This window comes from Schistocerca americana, chromosome 4, assembly GCF_021461395.2.
Source record: "Schistocerca americana isolate TAMUIC-IGC-003095 chromosome 4, iqSchAmer2.1, whole genome shotgun sequence".
Classification (NCBI taxonomy): Eukaryota; Metazoa; Arthropoda; class Insecta; order Orthoptera; family Acrididae; genus Schistocerca; species Schistocerca americana.
In genome coordinates, this window is record NC_060122.1 from 537,880,334 (window position 1) to 537,906,676 (window position 26,343).

General features: G+C 40.0%; 2 protein-coding genes across 9 annotated transcripts in view; one reads left to right on the forward strand and one right to left on the reverse strand.

Annotated features, from left to right (window-relative positions):
* LOC124612654 (ribose-phosphate pyrophosphokinase 1) overlaps nucleotides 1–13,547 on the forward strand; it is a 74,655-nt gene extending 61,108 nt beyond the window's left edge. For 5 of the 7 annotated variants that reach the window (XM_047140966.1, XM_047140968.1, XM_047140971.1 and 2 more), the window contains 4 exons: nucleotides 7,889–8,112; nucleotides 9,853–10,026; nucleotides 10,110–10,269; nucleotides 13,078–13,547. In XM_047140966.1, coding sequence (XP_046996922.1) covers nucleotides 7,889–8,112; nucleotides 9,853–10,026; nucleotides 10,110–10,269; nucleotides 13,078–13,170 — 651 coding nt within the window. In that variant the 3' untranslated portion in view covers nucleotides 13,171–13,547. Of the gene's footprint in view, nucleotides 1–3,639; nucleotides 3,664–7,888; nucleotides 8,113–9,852; nucleotides 10,027–10,109; nucleotides 10,270–13,077 lie in introns of all 7 variants that reach the window. The other 2 variants (XR_006979558.1, XM_047140967.1) reach the window with 2 other exon arrangements.
* The window catches only part of LOC124612656 (metallophosphoesterase domain-containing protein 1), an 81,703-nt gene continuing 68,676 nt past the window's right edge, over nucleotides 13,317–26,343 (reverse strand). For both annotated transcript variants that reach the window (XM_047140973.1, XM_047140975.1), the window contains exon 5: nucleotides 13,317–13,717. In XM_047140973.1, coding sequence (XP_046996929.1) covers nucleotides 13,593–13,717 — 125 coding nt within the window. In that variant the 3' untranslated portion in view covers nucleotides 13,317–13,592. The remainder of the gene's footprint in view (nucleotides 13,718–26,343) is intronic.

Below are 26,343 nucleotides of genomic sequence, written 5' to 3' on the forward strand. Positions count from 1 at the left end.
AGGAAACTAAATCACAAATCAAATTAACTTATATTCACAACCATCCATACAGTACTTGAATTTGTTACGTAGTAATTTTGCAATTGAAGACTCCCAGAGAAGAGCTTGCAATGTAAACATATCTGCACTTAGATTGTGGGGACTGAAGGTGACAGTTGACTACATAGTATAAAGTTGGTAATAGGTATATTATTAAGAAACTTCACGATGTAAAACTGATTTACCTGAGAAGGGTTTCTCACACTCAATTGTGCATGGTGAATATTCTTAATCATATATACACTCTAACACAAAAAAGAAAGACACACCACAAAGTAATTATTCAAATTGGATGGAAATCAGTAGATGTAATGTACAAGTACATACAAACAAATGATTTCAGGAAAATTGGATGATTTATTCAAGAGGAACAGCTTCATAAATTGATAAAGTCAATAATGTGTTGGTCCACCTCGGGCCTGCGTGAAGTTATTCAGCTTGGATTGATTGTTGTTGGATGTCCTCTTGAGGGATATTGTGCCAAGATTCTGTACAGTTGGCATGTTAGACTATCAAAATTCTAGGTTGTTTGAGGGTCCTACCCATAACATTTCAAAACTTCTCAGTTGGGGGAGAGCCAGGCACTTTGCTGGCCAACATAGGGTTTCACAAGCACGAAGACAAGGTACAAACTCTTGCCTTGTGTGGGTCAGCTTTATCGTGCTGAAATGTAAGCCCAGAGTGGCTTGGCATGAAGGGCAACAAAATGGGGCACAGAATATGCTCGACATACTGCTATGTTCTAAGGGTTCAGCTTTGTCTGGAGATGTCCCAGGCAGCAGTGAGATGGTAACCCAATTGTCGCTTACCATACGGCCAGACATCCAGGAGTGATGTCTGGGATGACATTTCATTTCATAGCAGGACACCTTTGGTTGTTATCTGCAGCACCGACACAGCACATCGGTACTTCAATGGTATTCTACATCCCGTTTTGTTGCCTTTTGTGTCAAACCATCCTGGGCTTACATTTTGGTAAGATAATGCCCGCCTACCAATGGTGATAGTTTTTACTGCTCGTCTTCTTGCATGCCGAGCCCTACCTTGGCCAGCAAGGTCACCGTGTCTATCCCCAGTTAAGAACATTTGGATCATTATGGGCAGGGCCCTCTAACTAGATCAAGATTTTGATGATCTAACACACCAACTGGATGAAATTTGAAGAGATATCCTTCAGAAGGACATCCAGCAACTCTATCAATGAATGCCAATTGAGATAATTGCTTGCCTAATGGCACGAGTTGAACAGACATGTTATTTATTTGCTCAGTTTGTGAACTCTTTCCTCTCAAATTTTTCTGAAATTGTAATCATTTGTTTGTCTGTACATGCACATAACATCCAATTTCCATCCCATTCAGATAATTCCTTCATAGTGTGTTATGGTTTCTCCCTCCTTTATCTTAAATTGTATTTGCAATTTAAGAGTTAACTAGATATTATATAGTCAGTGGTAGCCTTTAGTCCCAACAATCACACTGCAGATGTGTTTACATTGTGGGCTCTTCTGTGACCTCTTCGGGTGAAGAGTTACTTAGTATAATGTATTTCATTTGTAATTTAGTTCCTTAGTATTGTACTATCACCCTTTTTTCTTTTCAAACAGGTCATCTGATCATAAGGCATAACTGGTTATGATACCATTTGTGTGACCTGTGGCAGAGATATAATGACACTCTTGTAACATTCTTATATAAAATTTTGCTAGATTGTTGTTGTTAACATTGAGGCAGTTTGCTTAGTCAGTTGTGGATATCCTCTGTCTGTCTTTTGGTCTGCTTTCATTAAATAAATGTTCCTTGTGACTGTAAAGTATGTCAATTTTAAATTGGTAATGGAGTTGATTTGTTGGTATGTCTTTCACGATTTGCGTAAATAAACAAACTTCTAATATTTAGAATAGGTAGTTATTTTCAAGTAACACTCAGCATGAAGTAGAGAGTATTATTTCCTTGTGTAGAATCACAAGTCCCTTTCACATGGAGAAATATTATAATGCTATATTAAGTACTGTGTAAATGTTCGGCAGTCACTCCTTTAAAATAATGGAAGGCTTATCTGAACAAATATTGTGTGGTTTCTGACTGATAGGGCAGAGGTCAAACCCCCCACGGAACGAGTGTTTTGTGACAGTCTTGCTGACGTCAGCAGGTCAGTGAGTGTATCAGTCATTTCTGCAATAACACCACTTGGCCTTCGAGGAGTCTTTTTATCATTTAAAAGATTTCTCATTTCTGGCATGATGTCAATTTTTTCATATTTTATTATTTGTATATGATGACAAATACAGTGAGATATTATAGATAATTGTGTAGATTATTTTGTTAAATGAGGTAGTGACGTAAACTGTAGCATACTTGCACATCAGGAGATACCATATGTCAAACTGCTCAAAATTAAGTGGCACTGATTTTCTTGTTAGTACAAGATATCCCTTTATGAAGAAGCTAACAGGTGTGCAGAAGGCTTTTGAAATCGGTGATATCACAAACCATGCTTTTAGGCCAATACCCCTTTTCCCCGTTGTGGTTAATAAAATTATTTAAAAACGTAGTCTCCCTACAAAGTAATAAATACTTCTGTAGTGATTTTGTACAGTTTAATCATATCATTTTGTAATCACTAGAACTAAGTTTCTGTAGCTGACAAGAAAAGCAGTATGAAAGAATTTCTGGGTGTACTAGTAGTAGTAGTAGTAGTAGTAGTAGTAGTAAATAAAATACCTATTGTGTTAACATAGATTTTATAAACTGTGTAGAAAAGTTCTTTGATTGGTGAGATAAGAGAAAGAGCAATAAAGTATCAGGATGTTGTTATATTACAGCTGAAAATCAAGCTTTGAGTCCGTTACAAATTGATTTTGTACCCGTTTCATATTTAGACAGTAGGTGCTCTGTTGTTTGTAGGTTGCACAGGTACCCATAATCTTATGATCAACCAATGCAAGGTATTAAGAACAAAAATATTGTTGTTATGTGAAGAATGAGTACAATTTATGTATCTTACGGAACATATATAAGAGTGAGAAAGAGGTGAAAAAATAGGTTCATTCAAATACTCATGAGCAATAGTGTCTACAATAAGGGAAATGTTGTGCAAAATTAAATTATGTAATAAAATTAAGAAAGAGCAGTGAAAGAATTGAATAGAATATGCTTCAAAAGGACTTTGTATCGTGGGCAACAGAAAATTAAATAATACAAAGGCAGTACCACAGAAGTATCCATATAAATAATTTAATGTTTCATAATCATTTCACAGATTATCTTGGAGCTATTTCCGTCACTGTGGCAGCTCTGCTCTACTTTTAACCTGTTTTGTTGTTGTTGTTTGTTTGGGTTTCAGTTCAATACATTTATGCCAACGATGTTTATTGCAGATATAACTTGGTGTAAGACCCATGTTTCTTGTCTTTCTAGAGTTTGCTGTGTTTCCTGTCTGCACAATGGTAACTGTATAACTGTAAATGTAACTATGTTCCCGGCTTGGCATTTGTAGTATTTTTGACAGATCATTAACTTATAGGTAATTTTATTTCAGGACAATAGTTGTGTAGCTAAACAGCTGTATATAACAACACAATCATTTCACACATTTCAGGATTTTGCTCCTGTTCTTTCAGCAGTGAGTACAGTGTCAACATAGCGTGAGCAAATGATACTCTTGTTAATCTCCCTGCAGTATTCACAATAGAAAAATCCAGAATCATCAGATTACTCTAAATGTCTCTCTTTTCCTAACAGTTTATTTTTCCCTTTCGAAAAAGTTATTTCTGCTACAGTAGATTGTATTTTTGTGAACTAATTTGTTAAATTGTTTAGGATTATATGACATGAGATTAGTGTTGAGTGGACTACAGCCTTGTTCAAAGTATTTCTTGTGGCATTTACTGAATTTATATTGGGTTAGCAAATGAGTTTGTTCAGGGTGTTAGGTCATAGTGATAGAATGTGTTCTATATACTGAATAAACTAGAATCATTTTTGTCAGCTGTTGTCTGTAGCACACAACTTTTTAGTCATTTCTTTAGTAACATTTATAAATTTGTGAAGCGAATCCCCCGTCTCCTTTAAAAACAGTAAGGGGGCGTAGTTTTGTGGTATTTTATGCTCTAGATTATTGTAAACAATTCATATATCTGGTTAAGTGATCCTTTGGCATTTATTTTAATCAGTTACAAATGGCACACAAGTGGTTGGTTTTGCTATATTCAGTCCAAGTGGAACTGAAATGTTTTCTCAAACAGCAAGTACCAATGTTAATTCATCCCACAGAAATATATATAATCATCTCTAGATTGCTTCTCGACATTTGAGATATTTTTTTTTAATGCACTTTGTAAGGTGACTGTTAGGAATGCATCACGTTCAGATCTCCAAAACATCATTTGACAGATTTTTATTGAATGAATTAATCAACTGCAGCTCAGTTTTGCAGTTGTGTAGAACACACGATGCTGACACTATCATAACGTTTGAATATTGGAAATATGCAAATAAGTTATATAATATCATTTTGATAAGAGTGGATAGGAATGAACTTGCACGAGATAATAGACCGAACAAACTTTTTTGCAAGCCCAGTATTAAAGTTTGGAAGGAAGGAAGTGGTTTTGGGTGTTACTTCTAGTTGCCAAGAAGGCCATTAGAGACAGAATCAAAGATAGGATAAGACAGGGATGTGATAGGAAATAACACCAGAACTTAGTTTCTATAAATATCCATTTGTGGAATATATAAGCAAAAATTAAGCTGCGAATTTGTTAGTGTTCCTCTTGGTTTCTTTTTCATTTCCAAAAAACATTGTCCTGGTGTTTTTTTTCCCCATGAAGGATGAATTAGAGATTTGTATTTCACTCAATGGAATAATCAGCACACATGGGCTTCTCAAATCTTCGTACTTGCATTCAGAAAGTTATGTAATCAGGTTTTGTGGAGAAAGTTACAGACTGAGGTAGCCAGTACATTTAAAATTTTGTTTCATAATCACATTGTCAAAAATAACTTATTCTTTATTAATTTATTATTAATTTGGTCTTCTAGAGGTGAAATTTACGGTGCCATACACGTTCACTGATGGAGCACTTAATCTGGGAGATGCTGGAAATCTGTGATTATCCTGGCTGACTAGCCATGACTACCTCATATACAGGAAAAACTACAGCTCCTATTTTGGTCAGCATTGCTCATATGCAAGGATCTGTAATTTTTCCATACCATTTGAACAACGCAGTTCTTCAGTACATGCTTCTGTTTATAACTGAAAATGAGCTGCCTTTGCAACACTTCAAAATAGGTACAGTCAGGGATCCTTTGCTAATGGGAATTTCTGCCATTCAAGAATGGTGCTTGCACCTCCCCCCCTCTCCACTGCAGGTCTGCGTGTCCCACACACAGTACACTAAACAGTCCCAGCATTTGATTACTTCCTTGCTTGGAAAAGGTGGTGATTGGTGGGAAAGGTTAAAAAGAAAGGACTGGTCTCACACACCCAGAATGAGAACCACCACCATGTAGCGAAGAGGAGACCAGAAAACATTTTCAGTGAGCTTTGCGTCCTCTCATCCTCACAACATGTGGGTCTGTCACATCCTGGGGTGTGGGTGGCTTTCCCTTCCCTTCCCTTCCATTCCACTCTCCTCTCTTTATGAAAGAAAACTAGGATATGCCACTCTGTGCATTTTGTGTGTTCACATCGACAGTATTAAAAAGTTGGTATCTTGAAGGCAAGTACTGCTCAGAAATTCGTCTCCTATTTCAAGACTTTGTTATTTGAGACTCTTCACAAACCTTCCTCCTGTCTTCCTCCTCCCCCTTTTCCTTCTCAAATGTGTGTGTCAGCTTTTTGAGAGATTATACACCAATATCCTAAGCACAGAGATTTTCTTTCTCGAAGATAATGAAGTAGTTAATTGAACATCTGGTGGTAACTGACCAAACACATCTTAGTGGATGGATATAGCATTTTCGTGTTGCATTCGTCCCTCCTCCTGCCAATCACTGGCTACAATGTCAGTGATCTTAAGCATGTCAGACAACCACACTTACCTAAAAGTTATCACTAGCAACTGTTTATGGAAGTCTTCATAAATACAGCATGGGTGGAGAAAATACAGCACTCTGTTTGACATTGTGTACACACACAAATGTACATGGTACTGGCTGCTGGCTGTGTCTTTGAAATGAACACACTTGCTTTGTATGATGCTCTTCAGTCAGTCATGCTTAACTTTAAACTAAGACATATCAGTTAATAGCCAGAGTATGGTTGTACAATGGTGTGTTTCTATAGTTTTTACAGGGAGAAAGATTCTGTCTGTATTTTTGGCATTGTTGGACAGAATCTTTAGAGGCTAGTGTATAATGCTGGCAACAAAAGTTAGGCATTTCTTAGACATTTATTCAGAATCTGGTGTTAGTACCTTGTCAGGTATTCTTTTGATTGATGGCATCTGAATTTCAAACCATCCTTCTTAAAACTCAGAACACTTATTTTAATTGTGTAATGTTGCAAACATTGTGGATTGATATAGGCTCTGCATTCATATAAAATACTGATGCTTATAGTTAATTGTGTAAGTTTTATGTCTACATACTTACTGTCTTAAACACAAAATTGAAATTTCATTAAAAGTGACAGGTACATTAGAAAATGTGCCTGAAGTTTTTACATCTCAAAAGTTGTGTATATTGATGCTGTTGGTGCTCATTGAGAGAGCTGCATACAGCTAGTGCACATAGCCCAAACTTTTCAGGAGGAATGACGTAACTACTAACAATTATTTGCATGTAAGAGTTTGTATAGCTTCATTGTCCTGTTGTGTTCGCTGTTTAACCCAACTCACTCATGGCATTAACTTATATGGAACTAGTGTTGTTGGGATGCACCATGTAGTAGCATTGCTGGATGATTAGCATGGTAGCAGTGTGTCACTGTACATATGCAAAAAAAAAAAAAAGAGAAGGCACTTAAAATCATTTTTATGCGTATTACAATTCTTTCCACATATTGTCCCTTAGGGAACTCTCTTGTCTTGGAGATAAATGAAAGTGGGTACATTTTTGAATACGTGAATACAAAGAATTTGAAATTAACAAAATGAGGAAAAGTTATTTTCCAAATAGGTAGATAAAATCAAATGGGATAAATCCTTAGGTTTATTCCTCTGCTATTTGGGAACACTGTTCTGAATAGACTGGAAGACATTTTTTATTAAACTCCATTCACAAACGCTCTCCTGAATTACCTATGCGCACAAGATCTTATGAAATTGGTAGTTTAGAATTGAACTATGCTAAAGTTTGTCAATACAATTCCAGCCAACAAAATGAGTGTGGACCCTTGTTACACTTTGCACATTTTCTTTAATAAACAAGAACCTCATGAGACTTCTGCATGAATTATAACAAATTTTGTTACTTCCTTGGCCTTCATATGTTACAGTGAATCACTGTTACTTTGGAAATAAATGTTTTTGTGTTGATATTTATGCCTGTCTGTTTTGAGTATTTTTTTCAATGCTAATTGCAAAATAATCAGTGTTTTGCATTGCTTCCTATAACTATGGTTTTATTTCTATTTCCTAACTTACTTTTAAACTAACTGGGGTGCATTTGCAACACATTAAACTTTTTAAGTTTTTCATTCACACATTGTAAACATTTCTGCTGATTTTTCTTTCTTGGAAGTGTTTTTATACAGCTAATAATCATTTCTCCTTCAGCTCCCCTGCAGGAAGGGTTATATGAGAATTATTTGTTATGATTTTTCTTGCCACAATATAATGTTGCAAATGGACCTTAGTACATGTGATGTAACATTGTATGTACGTTCGGCATTTTTTTGACAGAGCCGAGCACCGATATCAGCCAAGTTGGTGGCAAATATGTTATCTGTGGCTGGTGCTGATCACATTATTACAATGGATCTCCATGCATCTCAAATACAGGGATTCTTTGATATCCCTGTAGATAATCTGTATGCAGAACCAGCTGTTTTGAAATGGATTAAAGAAAACATAGTAGAATGGCGTAACAGTATTATAGTATCACCAGATGCTGGTGGTGCCAAAAGGTTAGTTACAGTTTTTTGGGTATTCTAGTTACAGTATTTTAAATTTTACACAAATCTCACATTATGAAACTACCTTCTCATGGTATCTGAGAAAATTAGACGAGTTTCAAAGTATGGCCAATAACTATTAGTGGAAGTAATAAACATTATTAATATGTGCTCATATATGAGTGTGTTTCATTTATGCTGGCAACAAAGGCTGATGTTTTAAATTGTGCACATACTAAGTAAAGCTAACAATAATTTCTAACTACTTAGTCGTATTGGATTGTATGCAATTGCATAACATATTTACATTTTTAAATATTTTTCACTCCGTAATTGTCAATTTTTTTTCTCATGTTGATTATTTTCTAGAAGGAAAGTGAATCCGCATAGACTAGTTTTAAAAAAAGTCACATTTAGGGAATTACGTGAGCTAATATTTCTGGGATTAGTAATTCATTGTGGCTGCACCAGAAAAGAAACGTAATCTGATGTGTAAGAATGTTGTTTGGTCAACTTCATAAAATACAGTTTAGTCTCATGTACAGTTGCCATGTTCACTTTAAAGCTCTCAGATTAGGATTATCGGTGCTATATAAAAGCAGTTTAATGTTCAATGTCGTTACTCACTGATTCTGTATAAAATATTTCACAGATCTTTTAAATCATAGGCAGTAAGCAGGTGAACAGTTGTAAAATATAACATAGCTTATAGATTTACTATTGATATGCAGAGTGCACAATGCCTTGCTTCGATTGCACTAATCGGAATGTGTGTTAATTCTGTGCCATTAAATATGTAAAGGTGTTTGTTCCTGCAAGAATGCATCAATAGACTTACCATCTGTAATTGCTGAACACTAATAAAGTTTACAGATAACAGCACAGCAACTGTATTAGACTGTGAATTTTCTCTTAGTTTCTAGGCTGTGGAAGTGAGGTTCATAATTGGACTCAGAATACCATAGACAGTGTGTAGGTTTTCATGCAGCATAAAGTAAGAAATTAACAGATATGCAAAAAGTGATTGCTAATATTTAGCTTTGCACTGGTTCCTTTACGCTAATGCTATTGATGTTCACCCCCCCCCCCCCCCCTCTCTCTCTCTCTCTCTCTCTCTCTCTCTCTCTCTCTCTCTCTCTCTCTCTCCCCCTCCCCCCCACCCCCTCCCTCCCTTACAAATTACTTCAACACTTCGGGTGTGTTTTTGACCAGAGGCCAAGCAGAGTGCTAGAAATGTAAGTTATTGCTGCCCAGACAGAAAGTACTGAGCAAATTCAACTTAAATTTAATAGGCGGATTAAATACTGGCTTTCAAAATCTAAAAATTCCATTACCCTGTGTGAGGGGTTGACATGATGCAGGAAATAATTTGAAAATGACAGTGAATCAAAATCTACTTTCAAATTCCATAGTTGTTAGTTGTATTATATAAGAGAGAACAATAACTTAAATAAGTTATTAATGTTGCATAAAGTTAAACTAACAAAGGGAAAATAAAATTATCCTAGACCAGCATGGGTTTTCTCTGGAATTTATCTGAATGATATGAAAAACACAGTGTTGATATTGTCATTGTAATGCTTTTCATGTTTTTTGCTAGAGGAGAAGGATCATCTTATTTTTGTATACTTCCTAGAAACTGTCTCCTCACACTAAAGATTTTAACTTGATACTGGAATAGTTCTTGTTATTGTTTCTGCTGCTGCTGCTGCTGCTGCTGCTGCTACTATTATTGGTGTTACTGTTTTTTAGGGTTACATCCATAGCTGATAGGCTGAATGTTGAATTCGCACTTATCCATAAAGAACGCAAAAAAGCAAATGAAGTTGCAGCAATGGTGCTGGTTGGAGATGTGAAAGACAGAGTTGCCATATTGGTAGATGACATGGCTGACACTTGTGGTACAATTTGTCATGCTGCTGAAAAGTGAGTATACATTCATATTTTTTTATGTAAAAGAAGAAAAGAGTACTGCAGATACAGTTGCATTTTCTTTGTTCAAAAACTAGGCTTCTGGAAGCTGGTGCAACCAAGGTTTATGCTATCTTAACTCATGGTATATTTTCGGGGCCTGCAATATCAAGAATAAACAATGCATGTTTCGAAGCAGTAGTTGTAACCAACACTATCCCACAAGAGCAACACATGAAGGACTGTCCTAGGATACAGGTTGGTGAAACTCTCATTAAGAGCATGAATGTCAGAAATAAGTTTATGGAACTTAGATTTTACTATAGCAGTCCACCTGTTGGTGATTTTTCCCTGTCTTTGATTATACTCCTTAATATCTTTTTGGACTAAAGAGGTAGTCTTCTCTAATTTTCAGCAATATATAACATTTAAATTATTCATCTATTTAATAGTGTGCGAAGAAATAGCAGTGGATAATCTTTTCTCAAAAACAATGCAAGTGTAAGGGAATTTCATCATAAAGTGTGTCAATTATAGAAGTGACCTTTTTCTGTGGTCAAAATGCTACATGGCAATATTATATGCTTTTATATAACAATAAGCTCCTTTTCACTTAGTTACATTTAAGAAGTGATAAGAGTTCGAAGTATTAAAATTCCAAGTAATATGTATGGTTATTGGACACACACATAGATAACAAGTGGACAGATGTCACATGCAATATCAGTAAAACAACATAAAATACAAAAGGTTGAAGTAAAGTGCTGGACAAAGTATACACAAGCAAAATGAGAAATCTGGACCAACCATGATGTTGACATCAAAATAGGGGAACCAGGCACATGTCATGGATGTTAAATACTTTAATTCTGAAAACAATATCATAAGAAGGGAAGATGCTACTCACCAAAAAGACTCAGTTATAGGTGTGTGTGTGTGTGTGTGTGTGTGTGTGTGTGTGTGTGTGTGTGTGTGTGTGTGTGTGTGTGTGTGTGTGTGTTAAAGAAGGCCTTAATAGACAAAGGCTATAATTGCAAGAGGCTTTTTGTTGTGCCTATCTGCAACTCAGCATCTCCACTATAAGGTGAGTAACAACTTTTCTTCTCGTGATATTGTTACATCCCATCATAGATTTTCCATTGTTTAATTCTAAAAACGGGAGAAACAAAATGGCAACAACACCAGTTCATGCAAACAAACACCTATTTCTCTAGCCAAACAGGGATCCATCCATCAGGTTCCGCCCCCCCCCCCCCCCCCTCCCCTCCCCTCCCGGTCTCAATCAATCTCCTTCCCTCCGACCTTCTGTCAGCCACAGCAAAACTTAAGCACCAATGACAACAGCCAGCAGAAGACAATTGCAGGTGAGAAACTTGTTGATACTTAAAACAGTTCAGTTGTACTCAAATTGCTCTTCCAACCACAGATGGAGACAATAGTCGAGTCGAAGGAAGGAAGGAAGGAAGGTCAGAGTTCCTCTTGTTGACAATGGGATCATCAGAGGTGGAGCACAAGCTCATATTATGAGAAGGTGGAGAAGGAAGTCAGCTATGCCTTCTCAAAAGAACCATCCTAGCCAAAATGTGTAGAATGATTTAGGGAAACCACAGGAAACATAAATCCTGATGGCTTAAGGGGACTTGAACAGAGTCCTTGAGAGAACAGCAAATATTGTTTTGCTGGCCTAATGTACACAGTGTGCAAGTGATGACTGTTGTGGAGTGAATTTGCAGGCCCCAAAAAAAAAAAAAAAAAAAAAAAAAAAACACAAACACAAACACAACCACCCAGGAGTGGTAATCAGGCAGTCCCCAAGGAAGTGTTGCAGGCCGTCTGCTGTTCGTAATCGACATAAAGAATTTAAGAGTAAATCTCAGCAGTCCTTGTAGATTGTGTGCAGGTGATGCTGTCATTTATTGCACAGGAAAGTTATCAGAAGATCAAAACCATTTCAATTGATGATTTAGACAAGACATCCATGAAAATGTGGCAGTTGAGTATAAATAAGACACCCAAATGAGTGCTAAAATGAATACTTTAAATTTCTGTGAAATTGCAAACAATTTAAATATGACATAGAAAATGTGAAGGTGAACCAGAGACTGATTTATTGGCAGTGTGCTTACAAGATGTGACAAATCTATGAGAGAGACTGTCTACACTACTCCATCCTCTTCTGGCGTACTGCCACACAGTATGGGGTTATTCAGATTGGGTTGGCAGAGAACAAGCTGTTCTTTGAATTTTTTTAATCACAAAATAGAGGGCATGTCACAGATATAAGAGTTGGGTTAGTAGTCATTAGAACAAAAGCTATTTCATTATGGGGAGATCGTTTCAGGAAATATTAGTTGCCATTTTTCTTCTCTCTCTCTCTCTCTCTCTCTCTCTCTCTCTCTCTCTCTCTCTCTCTCTCTCTCTCTGTGTGTGTGTTGTGTGTGTGTGTGTGTGTGTGTGTGTAAGGAAAAATAATCATCATAAGAGAAATCGTAGCTCACACAGAAAGAGTTAAGCCAGAATGACATTTTCATTCTGCTGTGGAGTGTGCGAAACCTCTACCAATCACTTATGAACTGCAGTGTAGTTTTGTAGAGGAGCTTAATGTGTGCATGAGAATGAGAAACTAAGATTCGTAGGAAGTTTGATAGAAGCAGACAAATCTTATAGGTTATTCATTGGAATTTGATGAGGGTTTGCACAGCAGGTAGCAGTGCTTAGGGTCAGGCAGGCTGCCAATAAGGCCATGACTGAGTAATCTTATGGCATACCTGTGAGAAGGGAAACAATGGGGTCCAATGGAAACCTGAAAAAATGTTTGAAAGGACTTTAACAAAAGTTTCTTTCCCTGATTGGTTGTAGATTGCCTTTACTGGTTTTCAGTTATGATTACTTTCCACACTTACAATACCCTCTTAATTAACTGTAACTTTAATTCAGTAGATAATTATTAGCCATATCTGCCACTTACAGAAATAATTAAGTCAGCTTTAAAATTTATCAGTGACGGTATTTCCCAAGAGGTTAGTCATAACAGAAATAAAGTTCTGTGCTCTTTGTCTGTTGCAGTGCATTGATGTGTCAATGATGTTTGCTGAAGCAGTCCGTAGGACACACAATGGAGAATCAGTATCATATCTATTTTCAAATGTACCATACTGAAGAAATATAGATACTGTGGACATGGAATGTTGAACGAGGTTATAAAAGAATCTCATTTCTTTACATATTGAAATTCTGTATAGATACTTAATTTCATAACCAAAAGTAGATAATTACTGAAGAATCAATAAAGAGAATATTGTTCATAGTTGTAATAAGCTGGCTTTCAGTTTTATTTGAGACCTGTCTTTTACAAAGAACATTTGAGAAACCTTGTAATTGATTGCTTGTCAGCAAACTTATTTTGTGTATGTGATGACTTAACAGTTATTCTGTTTAAAATGAACTGTCTAAAGATGTTTTTATATGCATTGTTGTACACTTTGTATCATTTTACTTATACTTCGTCTGCTGAATAAATATCAGTTCTTATATTCCTTTCCTTGTTATAACTCTCGTGGAGTATACCATATACTATATATTCATTTATTTACAGACTGTGGTAAAGACACATCAAATACAATCGGGGGGTTTGTGGGGAGGTAATTTATATCACATGTTGATGCATTGATGTAAATAACTTTTCCATCTGATGTAATTCCATAACCTGAAACAAAATAACAATGGATGTAAAACAGTATAACACATGGAATACATTATTTGATTTCAGCAAATTCAGTTAACTTCTAATGAGTTGACTGCTGTAAACAATTGTGGCTGTTTCGACATGTTAATAGTAATTGTGGTAGCTTAATACTGTGAAACCTGTTTTGTCAAGGACAAGGTTTCGTTTATCTGGAACAGGATTATCATAAGAAAAATAAAATTTCCTTTTAAATTTGCCAAAAGTTGGCCATAGTGTAGAACAGTGGCAGCCAAGTAATGACAACTCACTGAATAGTAGTACTGTTGGCAGACATAAACTCGTATAATTGCAGTGTGTAAGCTGAATATACAATGTAGTCATACAAGTAGGTGTAATTTTATCCCTAAAGTGAAGATTTTCTTTCCCAATTTAGAATATATCTAGCTGTTTAGGCCAGACAGAAATGCACTGACTGGGAACAACAATCCGAAACAGAATGAGGGTGCAGGAAACAGTGCTGCCTGGTGGAACTGTAGTGTCACGAGGCTGAGGAAGGGAAGGTGAAAGATCAGTGCACAATGAGGGTGAGGGACTGGAGGCAGTAGGTTACTGTGGATCCAGATGGCCCTAGTTGTGAAGCAGCCACTGCTATTGAGCATTTTGTGTAACAGGGTGGTCCACCTGGCCACAGTGGCCATTCATCTTGGTGGATAGTTACTTGTCCCTTTAAGCAAGTTTTGAATGAATGATTGGTTCCAGCAATTCAAAACTGGGAGTGCACAAACCATAATAGGGATGGTGTTCATCTTTTATCTATTAAGGTGTATCGAAACAAATACTGAGTACTGTTAAAGATGTAGTCCTTGGTTAGCTCTTCTATACGTAAAACTTGTGACTAAAAATCATTGCTAACATCTCAAAACAGGACTACAATTTTTACATGTCCAACTCTACATGGTTGAGTCAGCAGTAAGGTTAGTTTTGTGGAGTACTATATTGATGATAACATAATTTTCGCAATTTAGGAGAAGACACGTAGACAACCCTTTTTTCCTCTCTCTCTCTCTCTCTCCTTTATAAGTTTTTACATTTTACTACAGCTGTTCTACAACATAATGTTTGGTCATTACTGTAAGTGAGACATATAAGGAGAAAGAAGGTATGGACTGGTGGATTACGTGTGTTGATTACTCAGATGGTCCATAAAAACCCATTAGAGATAAATGGTCTGCATTTAAGATTCAGTCCAAAATGCAGTTAATCTATAATGAAGATTCAGTTTGGTGAAATAATGGAAGATGCTGATCAAAGTGTGTGTTGCACCAAATAAATATTAACTGACCAATCATTTGATGGGGAAAAAATAGAGAATTACTAGAAAAATGATTGCAGTAGACTTGAGATTGAAGCCACTAACAAGGGAACGTCCCCATCGCACCCCCCCTCAGATTTAGTTATAAGTTGGCACAGTGGATAGGCCTTGAAGAACTGAATACAGATCAATCGAGAAAACAGGAAGTTGTGTGGAACTATGAAAAAATAAGCAAAATATACAAAATGAGTCCATGCGAAGATAGGCAACGTAAAGGATAATCTGAACTCAGGAGCACCGTGGTTAGCGTGAGCAGCTGCGGGACGAGAGGTCCTTAGTTCAAGTCTCCTCTCAAGTGAAAAGTTTTTATTTTCGCAAAGTTATGATCCGCCCATTCGTTCATTGACGTCTCTGTTCACTGTAATAAGTTTAGTGTCTGTGTTTTGCGACCGCACCTCAAAACCGTGCGATTAGTAGACGAAAGGACGTGCCTCTCCAATGGGAACCGAAAACATTTGATCGTGCGTCACATGACAGGAATATGTTGTCGACCCACCTAACTTGTACACTTGGCGAATGGGTAAAAAGATTCTTCTACATTGCCCGATTTAGGTTTTATTGTGGATGTGAGAATTACTCCCAAAAAAGTGATGAAAACATAAGAGTTTGTCACATAAACTGCAACAAATGAATCCAACAGTTTCACAGTCGCACACTTTTCCCTGTGCTCTGTCAAAATATGTTTTTAACGTTTTCAAATTTTTCTGTGTGTAGACCGTCAAATCCTGCATATGTCCAAGCAAATCTGAACATGTCCTGGAATTTTGGAGAGCGAAGTTGATTATGTGTGAGTGCCTGAACTTAGATAATTGTCTGAAAATAAAAAATAAAATTTTATGCTGTAAGGAAGACTTGAACCAAGGACCTCTCGTTCCACAGCTGCTCACGCTAACCACAGGACCATGGCGCTCCTGACCTCAGAATATCCTTCATGTTGCCTATCTTCGCATGGACTACTCAGTTTGTATATTTTGCTTATTTTTTTCATAGTTCCACACAACTTCTTCCTGTTTCCTCGATTGATCTGTGTCCAGTTTTTCAAGGCCTATCCACTATGCCAACTTATAACTAAATCTGAGGGGGGTGCAATATGGAGGTTCCCTTGTAAGTAACAAAGTTCAATCTGCTATTATTTGCAAGAGGACAATACCCCATTTCTGTAGATTTTTTTAGGACACATATGTACACAAGTTATATGCCAGAAATGTTTAATATCTCCTGTACACACTGACAAGTGAACAACCTTTACATTAAAATAGTCCCTAACCTCTGGGAACTTTTTTCTAGATGTTAACTGCCATGTTTTCTTGGAAGAAGATGCATACATTAAATAAGTGTCTTCCTTTGCAGCGATGAAAATATTTGGAAAGTAATAGTAAAACAAGTAGTTGAACGATGTTCAGAAATTATATCTGGTTTAAGTTCAAAGTTATATGACAATGTACATTTTCAATATGTACAAAAACAACTTCCCCCCTTTATAATAAAGGCAATGGTTCAGCTGTTATGGTCACGTGTGACAATTATGAAAGCAGCAACAGCTCCTCTCCGATATATGAACTGCGAAGAAGATTCCCCCAAAAATGTAACGAATGATAGAAAAAACATATACACAATTCCTCTGCAGTTCACAATTATGTGCCTGGCAGAGGGTTCATAGAATGACAATGTTATTTCTCTTCTGTTACACTCACTAACAGCATGCAGGAAAAACAAGTTCTATACGAACTCTGATTTCTATTATATGATGATGATGATTATTCCTCCTTATGTAGATGGGTGCAAACAAAAAATATTTTGGCAGAGGAGAAGATCCTGCCACAGCAAAAACCGTTTTTTTCATTATGGCCACCCCCAATTCACACATGTCTGTGGCACTCTCTCCCGCGTTTCGCGATAATACAAAATGAGCTGCCCTCCTTTGAACTTTTTTGATGTCCTACACACACACACACACACACACACACACACACACACACACACACTCTGCATAGCAGTACTCCAGAAGAGGGCAGATAAGTACAGTGTAAGCAATCTCTTGCACTAGAACTGTTGCACTCTCTCCGTGTTCTACCAATAAATTGCCATCTTTGGTTTACTTTCCCCATATTATCTGTGTGATCATTCTAATTTAAGTTATTCATGATTGTAATCTCTAAAGGGTACATTTTATTTTAAGTAAAAGTTTTTTGTTGCACTATTTATTTACACTGATGACCCAAAACATTATGACCAACTGCTTCGTAGCCTGTTTGTCTGTCTTTGAAACGAAATACATCACCGATTCCCTGTATCAGGGATCCGACAGTTTGTTGGATTTACGTGGTATTAGATGTCTATGCACAGGTAATGGGCCACTGATTTGCATACACGGTCATGGCACCTGATAGTGGCCCAGATGGATTCCATAGGATTTACACAGGTGAATTTGGTCACTGAGACATCGACATGATTTCATTGTAATGCTCCTCAAACCACTGTAGCACATATCTGCCTCCAAGACAATTATACTGCTGAAACATGACATCATTGCAGAAGACATCGAGCTTGAAGGGAGGCAAATGGATTACACCTGTCAGCAAGTCTTCGATTACTACCAAAGGTCCCATGGGAGTGCAGGATAAAGTCTCCCATAGCATAATACTGCTCCCAACAACCTGTGTCTGTGGCACACTGCACGTGTGGAGCAACCATTCATCTCAACAACTGCGCTTGTGGAGATGACCGTTGACTTACTGTAACAAAAATGTGATCAACAGTCAAATCCCAATGGTGTCATCCTGTACCCATTGCAACTGTAACTGATGATGTCCTTGGGTCAACATGTGAACATATGCTGTGGAGCTCCATGTTCAATAATATATGATGAACCGTGTACTCCAAAACACCCGTGCGTGCACCAGCACTGTGCTCTTTCAGCGGAGATGTCACAGATCACCAGTATCCTACTTTATACAGCAGACAAGCCTCCAAAACCCACATTCTGTGAAAAGTCATGGATGTCCAACCATTTAGTGCTGTAGTTTTGCAGTCCTACCTCTTTCTGTAAATGCTCGTTCATAAGCTCTGTGTAATAACAATCTGCCCTTTGTGAAAGTTAGTTATCTCAATGGATTTCCCCATTTGCAGCTCATACCTTTGCTAGAGTGATCTCCATCTCCTGTCTGCGTCTGCTCCACTTACATACTTTTCTTACCATGTCACGTGGTGGCATCCAATGTCGTGGTGGGCAGTGGTCATAATGCTTTGGCTCATCAGTATACTTACTTACACAACAAGCTCGTTTTGGGATTTTGCCATTATCAGGTTATGTTTAAGTTTATGATGTTGTCCATATGGCATCTTGGAGTGTAAATGTTGGTTGTCTTTGTATTATGATATGATCACATTGTTTATAAGTTTACTTTTTTACTTGCATGATCTTATAAAGATATTTTGACAGCTTTACTGGAGGTTAAGCTGCCCAAAAATAATTTTATAAGAACATCCAAATAAAAAGTAAACATATAAATAATGTGATCACATCATAACAAAAAGACATTTATGCTCCAAGATGCCATATGGACATGTCATACCGGCCAAGATGTATGCTTAACATTGGCAAAACATCGAAATGATCTCATCGTATAACTTGTATCACTAAGAGTAAATAAATAAATAGTACAGCAAAGTAGATGACTTAACACTTTTCATTATTTAGAGTCAATTGTCACTTATATTGTCTAAATCATTCAGCAACTGGTTTTGATCACCTGATATCTTTATGAGATGGTAAATGACAGCATCATCTGCAAACAATCTAACAGGGTTACTCAGACTGCCTCCTAAATCATTTATATAAATCAGGAATGGATTGACGTGTGCTCAGATTGTCTCGTAAATCATTTATGTAAATCAGGAATAGCAGTAGCCTTATAACACTTCCTGGGGGAAAACCAGATATTACTTCTGTTTTACTCCATGACCTTCGTTCAATTACTATGAACTGGACCTTTCTCAAAGAAAATCAAAAATCCAGTCGCACAACTGAAATGCAAGCACTAAAATATTTTTGGAAATCAAATATTGGCATTGTTTGTTAGATGCGTTCTGAAACCAGAGGCATTTGATATGGGGAACGGGGAAACTGGACCCAATGGACAAGTGGTGGAGGCTAGTGCCCTAAATGCTGTCAATTTCTCACTGTCAGAGGTGTCATGTAGACAGGTGATAGAGGCAGCAGAGTGTTTTCAGAAATCTGTGTACAGGAGACATTCATATCACCACTCTAATGTCAAGGACAGCCATGTCCAGAAAATATTTGATCTGATAGTCATAACTAGCATGAAGGGACAGTTTAAGGAAAACTGTCACAATAAATTCGAATTGTGTAACTACATCCTATTTCCTTGGAATGTGTGACAAAGATATAAATAAAGATATAAATACAGAAACTGGCATAATCAAGTGTTCTAAATATGTTACATTATGTTTTCTGTCATGCTCCACTCCTAAAAGGAATTGCTCATTTTTGCATCTATGGAATGAAAAATGGATATAATTTAATGAAAATGTTTCTTCAAGGCATGTAATAGACAAATATAATCACAATCATCTTTAACAAATTTACACATAGGCCTATATATTGTATTTACCATACAAGTACTTCTTTACAGAATCTCCAGATCTCTGCAGCTTTTTATCTTCCTGCACGAATTTAAAAAATCCCTTGCAATTATAATCGAAACTGATTTCAATGGTTTGTTTGTTTTGGTTTTAGGGTGCAAAACTGCTATGGTCATTAGCGCCCGGTCCGTGACTTAGGAAACAGTAAAAAACCGAAATTGAAAACCAGCAGCAATGGGAATGAAAGTCATAAAATTGGAGGAACTAAAAGCAGAAGGAAGGCTTAAAAATCCACTTCAGAAAGGGGTTGGTTGTCCCCAAAAAAAGCTTCAAATGACTGACGTCATTTCACTGGCACTAATAAACTTGAGAACGCGGTCGGCTGAGCGTGTGTCATCTGCTAAAATCGATGATATATCAGGCGATAGCTGTAGACGGGAGCGTAACGGATTAAAATAGGGGCACTCAATTAAAAGGTGTCTTACCGTCCACAGCTGAGAGCAGTGGGGACAGAGTGGGGGAGGATCGCCGCTTAAAAGATTTCGATGGCTAAAAAGACAGTGCCCTATCTGGAGTCTAGTTAAAATTACCTCCTCCCGACGACGCGTTCGGGAGGAAGAGGTCCAAGCACAAGGAAGAGCTTTCACGTCCCGCAATTTATTATGGGGAAGTGTCGACCAATGTGCGTACCATAAAAGAACAACTTGACGACATAAAACGCTCCGTACATCGGTGAAGGGAATCGACTGAATAGCTGGCCGAAAAAGAGAGACTGCAGCCTTGGCCGCTGTATCGGCCGCCTCATTCCCACAGATACCAGCGTGTCCCGGGAGCCAGAGGAACGCCACCGAAGCGCCCCCCATGTGGAGCAAGCGCAGACAGTCCTGAATCCATTGCACCAGAGGGTGGACAGGGTAAAGAGCTTGGAGACTGAGGAGAGAGCTGAGAGAATCTGAGCAAATAACATACTGTATCTGCTGATGGCGGCGGATGTAGTGGACAGCCTGGAGAACAGCGTAAAGCTCCGCAGTATATACCGAACACTGGTCGGGAAGCTGAAAGTGATTTGGGGTGTCGCCAACAATATAGGCACTCCCTACACCTAACGATGTTTTCGAGCCGTCGGTGTAAATAAATGTGGCGTCTGTCATTTGTGCACATAGAGCAGCAAATGCCCGACGATAAACAAGTGAAGGGGTACCATCCTTGGGGAATCGACAAAGGTCACGGAGCAGGCAGATCTGGGGACGGAGCCAAGGCGGTGCTGTACCCCAAGTTGTGAAGAAGGTTTTAGGAAAGCGGAAGGAAAGAGAATGGAGCAGTTGACGGAAGCGGACTCCCGGTGGTAGTAGGGAGGAGGGGCAGCCTGCATACCCTACATCAAAGGAGGCATCGAAAAAAAGGTCATGGGCTGGATTAGCAGGCATGGTAGACAGATGAATAGCATAACGACTCGCAGTCTCAGCATAAAGGCTTTCCACAGGGCTGGTGTAAAAAGCTCCAGACACTAAACGTAATCCACGGTGGTGGATAGAGTCGAGACGCTGAAGAATAGACGGCCGAGCAGAGGAGTAGACTATGCTTCCATAGTCCAATTTCGAGCGCACTAAGGCGCAATAGAGGCGGAGAAGGACCACTCAGTCCGCTCCCCAGGAGGTACCATTAAGGACACGGAGGATGTTAAGGGATCGCAGACAGCGAGCCGAAAGATAGGAAATGTGGGAGGACCAGCACAGTTTTTTGTCAAACATAAGACCCAAGAATTTAGCGACGTTTGAAAACGGAAGGTTGACAGGACCTAGATGTAAGGAGGGCGGAAGAAACTCCTTACGTCGCCAAAAATTAACACAAACGGTCTTACTGGGAGAAAAACGGAAGCCGGTTTCAATGCTCCAAGAGTGGAGGCGATCGAGACATCCTTGAAGACGTCGTTCAAGAAGGCTGGTCCGTTGAGAGCTGTAGTAGATCGCAAAATCGTCCACAAAGAGAAAGCCCGAGACATCAGGAAGGAGACAATCCATAATTGGATTGATGGCAATGGCAAACAGTACAACACTCAGCACGGAGCCCTGGGGTACCCCGTTTTCTTGGGAGAAAGTACGGGAGAGTAGTGTTCACCCGCACCCTAAATGTGCGCTCTGCCATAAATTCGCGAAGAAAAAGGGGCAGCCGACCTCGAAAGCCACAAGAGAACAGTGTGCGGAGGATGCCTGTCCTCCAACAGGTATCGTATGCTCTCTCCAGATCAAAAAATATTGCTACTGTTTGGCGTTTCCGGAGAAAATTGTTCATGATATAAGTGGAGAGAGCAACAAGATGGTCAACTGCAGAACGATGCTTTCGGAATCCGCATTGGGCAGGTGTTAAAAGACTGCGGGATTCCAGCCACCACGCTAAACGGTAATTCACCATACGCTCCAAAACCTTACAGACATTACTCGTGAGAGAAATGGGGCGATAGCTAGAGGGGAGATGTTTGTCCTTTCCAGGTTTCGGAACAGGAACGACAATAGCTTCCCGCCATCGTCTGGGAAAAGTACTGTCGGTCCAAATTCGATTATAAAGGCGAAGAAGGTAACGCAGACTATGGGTTGATAAATGCAGCAACATTTGGATGTGGATACCATCCGGTCCTGGGGCAGAGGAGTGAGAAGAAGAGAGTGCATGTTGGAGTTCCCGCATGGAGAAAACAGTATTGTAGCTTTCGCGATTTTGAGAGGAGAAAGCAAGAGATCGCACTTCCGCTGCACGTTTCTTCGGGAGAAACGCTGGCGGGTAATTTGAAGAGCTCGAAATCTCAGCAAAGTGCTAACCCAACGAGTTAGAAATTGCGACGGGGTCCACTAATGTGTCATGCGCAACAGTGAGCCCAGAGACTGGGGAGAAACTAGGCGCGCCTGAGAACCGTCGAAGCCGACTCCAAACTTCCGAGGAGGGAGTGAAGGTGTTAAATGAGCTAATAAAGAATTTCCAGCTTGCCTTCTTGCTATCGCGGATGACACGACGGCATAGCGGATATAGTTGGCCAAAGTAGGATGGTGGCGGAAAACGCGGAGAGCACGTCGCCGCTCACGTATTGCATCACGGCATGCCTCGTTCCACCAAGGAACTGGGGGGCGCTGGGGCAATTCGGAGGTGCGTGGTATTGAATGTTCCGCAGCTGTAAGAATAACGTCGGTAATATGTGTGACCTCATCGTCGACGCTGGGAAAGTGACGGTCATCGAATGTCGCTAGAGACGAAAAAAGTGTCCAATCAGCTTGGGCAAACTTCCAGCGTATGTATGGCAGTTGAGGCTGCAGTCTAAGGACAAATGGAAAGTGGTCACTCGAGTGTGTATCATCAAGGGCGAACCATTCGAAGCGCCGAGCTAGCGGAACAGTACCGACCAAAAGGGCCAAATGAGATAAATTTATCGTGGAGGCAGACAAAAATGTAGGGACCCCAGTGTTGGGGCAAACTAGATCCGCTTGGTGGAAGATGTCTAGCAATAGTGAGCCACGTGGACAAGGATGTGGAGATCCCCAAAGCGGGTGGTGGGCATTGAAGTCCCCAACCAGCAAATAGGGGGGTGGTAGCTGACCAGAAGATGAAGGAGATCAGCTCGTGCCATTGGTGTGGACGATGGAATGTATACAGTACGAAGAGAGAACGTGTATCCGGAAAGGGAAAGACGGACGGCGACAGCTTGGAAGGAAGTGTTTAAATGGATTGGGTGATAATGGAGAGTTTCATGGAGAAGAATCATGAGTCCTCCATGTGCTGGAGTGCCTTCAACAGAGGGGAGATCATACCGGACGGACTGAAAATGAGGGAGAACGAAGCGGTCATGGGGACGCAGCTTTGTTTCCTGAAGACAGAAGATGACCGGCGAGTAGGATCGTAAGAGGATCGACAATTCATCCCGATTGGCTCAAATACTGCGGATATTCCAGTGGATAATGGACATAGGGTGAACAGAAAATGGAGGAATGTGACCAAGGTCGCTGTCAACTCAACGACTGCTCAGAGCTTGCGACCGACAGCATGGAATGGCATTCAGCCGAAAGCAGAAGATCCTGATCCATAGGTTGGTCAGGAGCAGCTCCTGCCACCAGCGATCGGCCGGTTGATCGGCCGCCAGCAGTGCGCCTCGGCGACACAGAAGACGGCCGAGGGCGATTTCCACCAGGTGGTGCTGTAGATGGGACACGCCTCAGCAGAGAAGGAGAGGAACTGGGTTTCTTTGTAGCCTTCTTGGAAGTATGATGTTTAGATGAAGGAGGAACCGATGGTTGTGAATTTGCGGTACGTAAAAACTCTTCACGAGTATGCTCTTTTTTCGAAGTCTTGGTGTCTGACTTTTGGGCTCGAGATTTAGCAGAACCCGACGAAGGGTGAGCCAGAGAGTGGGCAGGCGAACGTGGTGAGGTTGAATGGGCGACGTGGCACTAAAGGTGAGGTAGCAAGTTTGCGTGGCCGCCTCCTCTGTTGGCCGAGGAGAAGCAAGGACAGTGCTGTATTTTCCTGTCTGAGGCACGGTGGGCTGTCGACTGGCGAATAATTTTCGAGCAGCAAAGGTCGACACCTTTTCCTTCACCCTAATTTCCTGGATGAGCTTTTCATCCTTAAAAACGGGGCAATCTCGAGAGGAAGCAGCGTGGTCACCCATACAGTTGATGCAGCGAGGGGATGGAGGTGGACAAGCACCCTCATGGGCATCCTTGCCACACGTAACACATTTGGCCGGATTGGAACAGGACTGGCTGGTGTGATTGAACCGCTGACACTGATAGCAACGCGTAGGGTTTGGGACGTAAGGGCGAATGAAAATTATCTCATAGCCTGCTTTGATTTTCGATGGGAGTTGAACTTTGTCAAATGTCAAGAAGACAGTGCGGGTTGGAATGATGTTCGTGTCAACCCTTTTCATAACCCTATGAACAGCCGTTACGCCCTGGTCAGACAGGTAGTGCTGAATTTCTTCGTCAGACAATCCATCGAGGGAGCGTATATAAACGACTCCACGCGAGGAATTTAAAGTACGGTGCGGTTCCACCCGGGCAGGGAAGGTGTGTAGTAGTGAGGTACGCAGCAATTTTTGTGCCTGGAGGGCACTGACTGTTTCTAACAACAGGGTGCCATTCCGTAATCTGGAACAAGACTTTACAGGACCTGCAATTGCGTCGACACCTTTCTGAATAACGAAAGGGTTGACCGTGGAGAAGTCGTGACCTTCGTCAGACGGAGAAACAACAAGGAACTGCGGCAACGATGGAAGAACTGTCTGTGGCTGAGACTCAGTGAACTTACACTTGTGAGCAGACACAGTGGAAGGTGAGGAAACCATTGCGGAAGAATCCCCCATGATTACCGGCGTCTCCGATGGCGCGCTCCTCCCTTGTGGGGGCCCTCTCTGAGGGCACTCCCGCCTTAGGTGATTGTTCACACCTCAGGTCACACCTCCCGACAAACGGACGGAGGGACCAATCGGCACTTTCGGAAGGTATCAGCTCGGGTAATCACCCCTCCCTGGGCCTGGCCGTTACCAGGGGGTACGTACGTGTCCTACCTGTCTACCCGGGGCGGGGAATTACGTGTTGCCCCGTCACCGGCTACACATGGAAGTGCGTGGGTCGGCCTTCAGACACGCACAGGGAAGAAAAAAGAGAAAGGGAAAGGAAAGAAGAGGGGTCTCAAACACCGAAGCGGAGAAAAGGGCAAAGAGAAGAGGGAAGGAAAAGAGAAGGACACAGGAAGGACGAAGACTGGCAAGTACAGAAAGCAAGGAATTTGTAACAGTTTCAAGCGTCCGTCTCCGGACGTAGGCACAAATCATACTCCCAGAGGAGGAGAAAGGGAAGGAAAGAGCCAGAGGTGAGGGGGGGGGGGGGGGGGGGGGCGAAGATGGGGGACAGGGAAGGATGCGGAAAGGGAGGGTATGCAGCCCGGAAAGGAAGGAGGGCCACATTAGCTCGGGGTCCCGTGCTCGCTACGCACGTATCCACAAAAGAGTTGTGGACCCCCTGGGGGTGGATTTCAATGGTAAACTTTGATTTAATCAGTTCTAGGGTACTATTGTTTCTCTGATCAGTATGCTTATTTCTCACAAGAGATCCTGGGATGTTTAATACAAAGCCTATGGTTTTACTTAGGTTTGGCATATTAATTTGTTTTGTATTTTTAAATCTTTTAACCCAACTTTTTCTGTTCCTGTTTTCACCACACAGACTTTTGTGCACTAGAAAACTAGATGCCTAGTGACTACACAAATCAGTACATTTCATGTTGACTGTCCTACATTTTTGATTCCTGCCAACTTAAACGAACCCCATCAGTACTATCTCTTTTGAAGTGTTGTGAAATATTGTTGTGTTTTCTGAGTCAATGGAGCAATAAATAATATAACAAGTATGTTTAAACGTGAATTTCTCTACAATCCACTTTTGTGAGTCCTTGTTACGTCCGTTGATTACTCATACCATAGTTGCTGATAGGTATGAGGCAAGCCAGTTATGAATGGGAAACAAGTAAGTATTCCCTCTCTCATGAACCCTCAAGACACATAGGCTATGTCATTCTTTCTCCTCTCCTCACATTACCTAGAGCCAAACAGTACTCTTTCCGCAGAAGCACGAACAGAAAAAAATAGTTTCAATTATTATGTGAAAACTTTTTGAATCTTTCGTTC